General features: G+C 40.7%; 1 protein-coding gene across 5 annotated transcripts in view; it reads left to right on the forward strand.

The window, feature by feature from the left end:
- Positions 1-9,387, forward strand: part of FLNB (filamin B) — a 198,609-nt gene that overhangs the window by 163,226 nt on the left and 25,996 nt on the right. For 2 of the 5 annotated variants that reach the window (XM_018562459.1, XM_018562461.1), the window contains 6 exons: positions 1,103-1,350; positions 3,729-3,809; positions 5,489-5,591; positions 6,159-6,299; positions 8,386-8,514; positions 8,654-8,827. In XM_018562459.1, coding sequence (XP_018417961.1) covers positions 1,103-1,350; positions 3,729-3,809; positions 5,489-5,591; positions 6,159-6,299; positions 8,386-8,514; positions 8,654-8,827 — 876 coding nt within the window. The remainder of the gene's footprint in view (positions 1-1,102; positions 1,351-3,728; positions 3,810-5,488; positions 5,592-6,158; positions 6,300-8,385; positions 8,515-8,653; positions 8,828-9,387) is intronic. The other 3 variants (XM_018562460.1, XM_018562462.1, XM_018562463.1) reach the window with 2 other exon arrangements.

Genomic DNA, 9,387 nt, shown 5'->3' on the forward strand with positions numbered 1-9,387 from the left:
TTTTTTTTTTTTTTTTGCCATTGTGCTTGTTATTTATTTGAAATGCCTTGTAACCCCCATTAATATGAGGTTACCTGAGCCTTGTACCTGCTCCTTTACTTCCTTTCTTTATGAGCCCAGCACCTTTTGCGGTAATGTGCATTCCTGGGGGATTTCATCACTGACGGCCATTCATTGTGCTGGGAAAAGCATCCTGTTTTTGTTCCTGGAATGTTTTTATTTCTAGTCCCAGCATGTAATTTAATAAATTGTTGGCTTTTTATATGTGCAGATATACTTTTATATAGTATGTTAAAGGTTTGAACATGTCCAACAAAATAGCCACAATTCCTCTGCAGTATCAAATGAGCTATTTTAGGCACCTTGAATCTGTATGGTTGCATCTATTGGTAATGGGTGATTGGCACATCATGTCTGAGCTAGGGAACTCCCATCTACACCGTTTAAATTGGTTATCTGCTTTTTAATTTGTTAAAAAAATTCCTTTAGAGATATTTGTTTTGCCGAGGTGCTGCAGTCAAATGGCAAATAAATCAATTGTGTGTGGCCACTGATGGGATAAATTTGCCTTCATTATATTTCTTATAAGCTCCAGTGACCACACATTGTCACCATACCTTATATGTATCTCAACCCACCCTGACAAAGTTGTAACAAACTAATGGGGCCCCATAGCAAAAACATTGAGGGTTCCCGCTTGAAAGTTTGCACTACATGGTCATGAATGATTTAGTAGTTGCCTGTAACAGTTGAGTATCAGACCAAGGAGATAAAACTAAACCCCAGGCAGCTATAGAAGACATAAATTAACACGGACGCACATAATAGTACATTTAAATAGCACTTAGTGACAGGATGGCGATATATGCTCATTGGGTAAAACTAAATCTGCAACCATCATCAATGATTTTTATAGTGAATAAAATATTGACCAGCCGGTGTGCAGTCGGTATAGGGTCAGATAAAGCATCATCAAATATAAAAGCATCACCTTCCCTTTAATGGAAATGAATGACTGCAATATATAACTGTCCAGACCCCAGAACAGAAACAAAGATCTTGGGAAAGTTCTGTGTGTTCATAACCTCTTGATCTGTCCCAGGACCTGGAATCCAGCCTGCCGTGAAGACTGGTGAGGAGGTCGGCTTTGTGGTTGATGCCACAACCGCTGGGAAAGGGAAAGTCACATGCAGCATTCTGGATCCCGATGGACTGGAGTCTGAAGCTGACGTCATTGAGAATGAAGATGGCACCTATGACATTTTCTACACTACCGCTAAAACCGGTCCTTATGTCATCCATGTCCGCTTTGGTGGAGTTGACATTCCCAACAGTCCTTTCACTGTCATGGTAAGCCAAGTTTTGCTTACTTTCTTACTTACTTTCAAAGTGTTGTTGAATGAGGCTGCTGTATTTCAGTGTTTTAAAAAGTATATGTTTTGCAACTTCTGTGCTAGACAATGTGATGTTTAATAAGGAACCAGTCTGCACAATCTGGGAGCCAGCATGTACTCCTAAAGAGTTTGAACACATGCTTCTGTTGGCAACAATAGCCTAGGCCAGAGAAAGTTAGATACCCGCTCTATGTTTAGCAGGGTTATTCACTAAAGGGTGAAGAGTTTGTAGAAGGCAGGAGAGTTGAACAATCTAGGCCAAAATAGCTGATTTAGACAAATTCTCCAATTTAGTTCACTTTCCAGTTCAGCTATGTTGTCCTAGATTGTTCACTTATCCTGCATTCTCCAAGCTCTTCACCCTTTTGTGAATAACCCTGTAGGTTTCATTTTGGCATCTGTGTTTTAGACTTTGTCCACCTCAGTTGCACTCATCCACTCATCTGTGCTAACCATAGTCTCTCCTGAAATGACACAATTGGGGTCATTTCATGGAGGTACGTCCATATATTTTATGTCTGTCAGCAAAATCTCTGTTCTCCTATGTGACATGACATGATACAATGGCAATGGTTGTGATAAGGTACACAATAATGTTTCGCAACATGTCATACAAGAACAAAATGGCGATATGTTCAGCAGCGTGTACTCCCTTATTTATCAAAGCATCTGAAGAAAGAACCATGTTTGTTGAGCTTACAAACCACATTCCTTCTTCCATTCTCACAGTGCAGTATGGGAGAATAAACATTGAAATATCTTTTTATTTTTGCCTTCAGGGTGTAACGCATGTCAATCTTTACTTACTGGGATACCTTATAGGCATTCCAATTGGTCAGTGAATATCAGTTGATGGGGTATCAGGCCTGAAGTCTTTGTTTAATTAAGAAGTGAACCTAGATTAAATGAAACATATAAAGGAGGTTTTCCTGGCTAACAAAGACAGTAGCAGACATCTTGTAGTATCTGATCTTGGGCAGGACTTGTAAATTTTTAATTAGCTAACAGGTTCACTTTAAAGGTAACATGTCACTTCCACTCTCATCTGTCTCAGCCATGACTCCTAACGTGTGCTGGAAGCTGCCACGGTCTGACTCCCAGGGCTCGTACCATCTCAAACAGTGATGTGCGTGCCCCAAAACTAGCGCTGGCTCTGGGTGGGTCAGGCAGCGGTAACCTTCAGCACAGGCTAGAAGCCCTGGCTGGTAGGGAAAGAAGTGATGGACTTTGTTCGGCCATTGATATGTGATTTGATATGTGTTGGGGATGAATCAGTTTTTGGTCACTTTTTACATATCTCTTAAAGGAGAACTATGAGGTGAGTACTTTTCACTCACCTCATAGTTCTAGCCGACCTGCGACAATGAGACTGTCACAGGTCGGCTCAGTAGATCGGGAAGTGAGCGAACGCATACCGGCGTTCGCTCACTTCTCGATCCTGTCACGGCCCTCTGCCGTGACAGGGGAGGGGCTGGATTCTCCCCGCTCCGATCCTCCAGCGCTGACTGGCGGAACGGACGGGGCAGGGGGCAGGTACAGCTGGCTCTGCCTCTAGATAGGCAGAGCCAGCTGTCACTCACGCTGCGGCGTCTCAGTATACCGTGAGCTGCAGCTTGCGGTATACTGAGCTTAGGGTGACGGGAGGACGCTAGTTTGTGTCCTCCCGTTACCCTAAGGAGAACTTTGGGGAAAAGTCCTAACCCCATAGTTCTCCAAGTGGATAATTTCAGTGCCAGTGCTATTTGTTAGTCATTGACCCTGGCCTAAAACATTAGCTGTTAAACCATACTGTCCAGAGTTCCTAAAACCTAGACAAGCTATGCCTCGATCCAAGCCTGTCTAGACCCCCCAAGATCTCACTTGGTTACTTTTACAAAACACCAAGCAGATTCCAGAACCAGAAATTTAAGTTAAAGAGGAACTTTACCCACCAATTTAATGTCTCCTAAAACAGTTACTTTTAAGGCATGCCAACTGTCAGGGTAGCCAGTGTGCTTGTTTGAACTCTCAACCAAGCTGTCATGCCCTCAAATGGCTGATGTCATACCTGATCACATGTACAGTACCATGGCAACCGCAATACAAATAGAGGCTAAGATGGCACCTTCCTTAGCTGTAAGGGATAGGAGGGTGTAGTTCCGCTTTAAGTTATATATTAGAGTCTGGAACAAAGGATCCACCACATTCCTTATTAAAACTCTGATTGTTTTGTTGAACTGTATGTTTGTTTTCTTCCAGATTGAATTCCATTGGCTGTTCTTCCCATAGAAGTTCTCTTTGACAAATAATACAATGCTTTTTTTTCTCTTTAACCATTTTGTTCCACTGTACCAGGCCACAGATGAAGTTCCAGTAATGTCTCAGCAACAGTCTCAGCAGTCTCTTAGTGCCTTGCCTCCAGGCTATGACCCTGTGGTATTTATTTTTCAATTTCCATAAGACCAATCCACCTTCCTTCCATGTTTCTTCCATTGCAGAAGTCACATCGCTGCTTATTGGGATTGCTTGCAACATACCTGCCATGGTTGATCATTATCTTTTTTGATTCATTATGTTTTTATTTTCAGCGACTATCAAATCACACCCAAATCAGCATTTTTCTTTTTATAGATTATCTTTTAAAAGGTTGCTCAAATGGTCTGCAGATTCCCTCATGCTTTTTAATGAGTTGCTTCTTGAAACAGTCATCTGTAACGTACACATGCATTTTGCATCTGTCAGGGCTTCTGCTCTGCTTTCTCTTTTGAAATTGGCTTTTTCAGTTTACATGGCACAAAAGGCCAATTATAAAAGGAAATGTGCCATTTCAACAGCAGAAGTAGTTAGGGAATACCTTGCATCTGTCCTTGAATGGTTGTCAACTTGGCATTTCAACTGAATTACCATTGTCGTGGACTTAGTTCTTTATATATTTCTATGTAGAATCTAATAGAGGTCAGATACATTGCTGCAATACTGTACATACAGTTTACAGAAATCTGTAATAAATGGTTGTTTGGTAAAATGACAAGTTGAGTAATCACAGCCAAGCCGCACTGTGGTAATGACCTGGCACAAGGTCCGGCTCTGTCACACCCCACCCACATTGGTCCATGTTTAGTGGAGCTACTCTGTAAGTATAAAGCTTAAATGAGATCTTCATTGATTGAAAACGCTGTATTCCGCCTTGCACGATTCCACATCCATTTCACCTTTTTATTTTGTTCCTGAAAACCATGATTACTAAACCTCACAATGACGGTGACACCATGTGACTGCTGGTCATCTTTTACTTTTCTCCTGTAAAAATCAAAATCATTTTCTGTTTCAGATTTCACTGCTTCAGCCGGAGCTTCTGATGTTACTCATCCTTAGTATATGAAATTTTTTTGTTTCATTCTTTTTTCCTTGTAAAGTTCATGCTGTGGTTTTGCAAGTAGATTGTGTGCATAGTGAATGTGGGTCCAAATGATGGAAACATTCTTTTATTCGAAATATTTTCTGGGGTTTGCAGTAGCAGAGCTGCTCTAATATCAGATGCCTACCATTTTGACGGTTTAGAAAGCTGGGGGTACTGATCATATACTAAAGACCCAGAATAGTTTGTGTATATCCAGTCGGGAATCATGGTCTAACTAACCTGTGATGTACAAAGCATCTTCTAAAGTCAAAGCGGTGTACTTCAGGTTAATGAGAATCTGGTTCGCTTTAGCTTCCTTTTAGAGCATTTGGAAACTACAGTATATGACCCTCTATAATATCATCATGATAAAGCATATCAGAAATCATAGGTTGCCTGTAATAGACCATACAACATTCTTGATTGATTTGATACTGCTCTCTCTCCTCTGTGATTAATGACTAGATGAGCACGCTTGTCATTAACACGTGTAGTGTGGATGACAAGTGTAGATGGACACACTTGCCTTGTACATACACACACATAGTGTAGCTGAACAGCCTGCGGTTTATGACTTTTATCAATGGTTAGATCAGAATTCCAAAGCACAAGTGTGAGCTCACATCTCTATATATCACAGTCTACTTTCATAGCCACCAGCTGTCCTATTATCTGCTCCAATCTGCCTTCACTGATATCTTATTTTTCCTTCCAGATGTCGGAGACTGCATACGCTCCTGTTGGTTCTATGAACGGGATGGGATTCAGGCCCTTTGATTTAGTTATCCCCTTTGCCATAAGAACAGGAAACATAACAGGTGGGAGTAACAAAGTAGAAGTTAAAGCTGTTCAGTCAACGTGGAATATTAGGCCTTCAAGTGCATACAAGGAATGCCAGTCCAGAGCCTCTTGCTTTTTATCCAGTCATAGTTGTAATCCAGCAGACCAGTATTGATGGTAGTAATCTGTTGTCCTTGAAAAAGCAACTGCTAGAACTGTTAACTTTTAGTGCTAGGCGGAAGTTCTGGGGTCAGTTTACACCAGGATCACTACATGCAGTTCTCTGGTTCTGTAGTACCCTATAGTTCACTACTACCAAAACAAATCTGTACCTTTCCCACACTCCTCACCACTGTGACACTTTTGTAAGCCTACCATATGTTTTGGTGAGGTGAAAATTCATCTTTAGTTGCTTCACAAAGCTCGGGACATTCTGTGACCGCATGGGCTGTACATAGGCAGGCATGTGACTGGCTCTATCTGTAATGTGTTGCAGACTGCATGGCTGGTATACAAATATATTTAGATCTTGATTGGGTCACGATCCGATCATCATGTGGTTAATGAGACAATAATTACTAAGCGTGTGTCCCTCTGCTATTCAGGTGAAGTTATTATGCCGTCAGGGAAGACCGCCCCTGCAGAAATCGTGGACAACAAAGATGGTACCGTGTCAGTGCAATATGTTCCCACAGAGACCGGACTACACGAGTTACATATCAAATGTAATGGAACACATATTCCAGGTACTAACATTATTACTTTGACTGGTGACTTTCCTGGCCTGCATCTCTAGGCTGGGTCAGTCATCATATTTTGCAAGGTCTGAAAGTGGAGCTGATCGTAATCCTTCCTATATCAGAGACTTCCTACTTTTTAAATGTATTTTTCTAAGTCTTTAAAGTCTAAAAAAAACACTGCAAGTGCAGAAAAATTCATGTTGATCCTGCCAGAAATCAGATGAGTTCCTAAATTCTTGTTGTAGGATGATGACGCTGCCTCTGCTGCACTGAAGTGTTATCAGCCCTGCCCAAGTTGTCCCCTGCTGGACTACAGAACACCTACACCCTATGTTATGAAAATGAGGATAGGCAGAGGGGTGTTCTGTAGCCTATATCAGGAGAGCAACCTAGGTTGAAAATGCTGCTGCTGCTGCTGTGAATGTTGTCACCTTAGGACAGGAAGGTGTTACTGGCAGGATCCTGGATTCATCAGATGAAGATAAATAAAAGAAAAAAGCGGGGGGAAAAATACAGAAACTAATGCAGCCACCACATCTAAGGACTGGCAATATTTTACATTCTGTTCTTTGGTTTAGATGTATGCAGATCTTTTTATGGCAGGTTTAGAACCTCTGTCTATTTTCTATTGCTGTCTGGGGTGCCTGTTTGGGAGATTTCTTCTTTGAGGGGGTGACAGAACAGAAAGTGAAGGGAAATCTCCTCTGCAGGGATACAGACAGCAATAATAACACATTTAGTAGTTCAGAATGATTAAAAGCTTTATCGGGTTTTTCTTGTTCTCAGTCTTATTAGGGAGATCTCCCCTCACTTCCTGTCCTGTGGGAGTGAGAGGAAGTCTTCTTACTGGATACACAGACAGCATTTCACACCTGACAGAGCTTTTAATCCCCACCCACCCCCATTTTAGAGTAGGTAAGGGTTAAAGTAAAACTAAAGGCATCAATGTTTTTTTAGATTTAAATGGAATGTTGAGGGGATAGAACCACAGTCAGGCTTTTATTGCTGGCCAAAAAAACATGCCTGTAGCTATGGTGATGCCGTTTAATTGCAAAATGTCAAAAATATCTACTTTAGTCATTTTAAGTTTTTAGCGCGGTCTGTGTCCTCATTAAGGGATTGACTTTCTCTAACTGTCCTGACCACCAATATCACCTGAAAAAAGTGTCATGGTAAATAAAATGTAAACAAATGTCACAGACGGTGATAACAACCAGACAAAGGGTCTAAATAAAAGTATATTTATACCCATAACTTTTTTTTTTTTCTTTTTGGATAGAAGTAGTGAAACTTCTTGTCAGGGTTTTCTGCTATCAGAAAACCCTGACTGAAGAGACTTCATTAGAATGATTCCTTCACTTCCTGTCTTGTAAAAAGGTTGGCCCCAGGACAGGAAGTAAGTGGGGTTCTCTCTAACAGCAACACACAGGATGGGAATGCTAGAACCTTTGTCATCGTTTTAATGTTGTCTGTTTCCCTGTTGCAGATTTGAGGGAAAATCTCTTAAATAGAAACATAGACAAGAGTAAAAAAAATAAAACTTTAAGTTAAGTTGGGGAATTTTAGAAACTCTATTTACTATTTTTATTGTCTTTTTCCCTGGTATAGATTTACCCTTACTTCCTCTTTAGTAAAAGGTTGTCCTCAGGACAGGGAGTGAGGGGAAATCTCCCGAACAGAGCCCCAGGTGCAGGTAGTTGAACCTTTAGATCACATCAGATATTGCCATTGGATAGTTATTGACAGAATTCTTAATTAAATATAATGTATTTTTCACAGCCAATCACAATTGTCCCCCCGAGTTACAGATAGCACGGGTTTCATCTCAGTGTATAGAACTGTACACCTGGCTGAGCAGTATACGATGTGTGCGTCAGAACGTCCATACATCTGTCCTCTAGGTGTTCACATCAGTCTTTGCTATGGGAATGTATATGCTGCCACCTAGTGGAAGAAGCTATTTTTCAGTATATTTGGACGCTTAAACATTCTCTCTAGTTTCACTCATTACTTTCTTTTTTTCCCTATTTTTTTATTGCTTATAATATCTATACATTCTTGTAACATGTTGAAAATGTTTTCTTATTTGTAGAGAGCCCGTTACAGTTCTATGTAAATTATCCCAATACTGGAAGTGTTTCAGCATATGGACCGGGTCTTATTTATGGTGTTGCCAACAAACCAGCCACATTCACCATTATTACAGAAGATGCAGGAGAAGGTACTGTTTTATAATTATCTTTATAGACCATGTTACTGTGTGTTCTTTTTTCAGTTCATGATGCCCTCTGCAAATAATTTCATAAAATTGAGATTGCCTATATAATAATTCAATCTTTTTGCACTGTAATCCTGATTAGGTGGTCTTGATCTGGCCATTGAAGGCCCTTCAAAAGCTGAGATCAGCTGCATTGATAACAAGGATGGAACTTGCACTGTCACCTATCTGCCAGTACTATCCGGAGATTACAATATCCTGGTGAAATACAATGATACCCATATTGCTGGAAGCCCCTTCATTGCCAAAGTTACTGGTAAAGTATACATTAGACTTTTATTGTATCTACTCAGTCTGTGGAATGATTATCTGACAAATGTGTGCTTCCTGTGGTTAGGAAACCAGTTCTGTGTGATACTACCAAGGAACTAACTGAAATTGTGAAATCTTCAATCTGATAAGCATTATCTCGCCATGAGAATTCTCTAAATTTAGATTCCTTTTGGGTGTAACAAATTGGTTTTCCTGTCCAGATAAAAACATTCTCAATACTTTTTTATTATTATACAGGATTTTAATATCGCCAAGAGTTTTTGTACCGTGCTTTACAAAATAATGGGAGATGGTACAGTTAAGCTGGCCATACAGCGAGCTGAACCAATACATCTAACAAATTCCTCCTTCCACGCTAAACATGGATGAACAAATCTTCTGTTGTGTCCTCTGTATTCTGACAAGAGCGAGCATGTCACGGTCAGAATGCCCAAACAGTGACGGCAGCTGATTGGCCAGCTTTACAATACCAAGGCAGGACAAGAGGGTTAAAGGGGCCCTAGGATAGGCTTTCCTGAAGAGATGCGTTTTCAGGGACAGAGG

This window comes from Nanorana parkeri, unplaced genomic scaffold, assembly GCF_000935625.1.
Source record: "Nanorana parkeri isolate BGI_ZX_2015 unplaced genomic scaffold, ASM93562v1 scaffold578, whole genome shotgun sequence".
Classification (NCBI taxonomy): Eukaryota; Metazoa; Chordata; class Amphibia; order Anura; family Dicroglossidae; genus Nanorana; species Nanorana parkeri.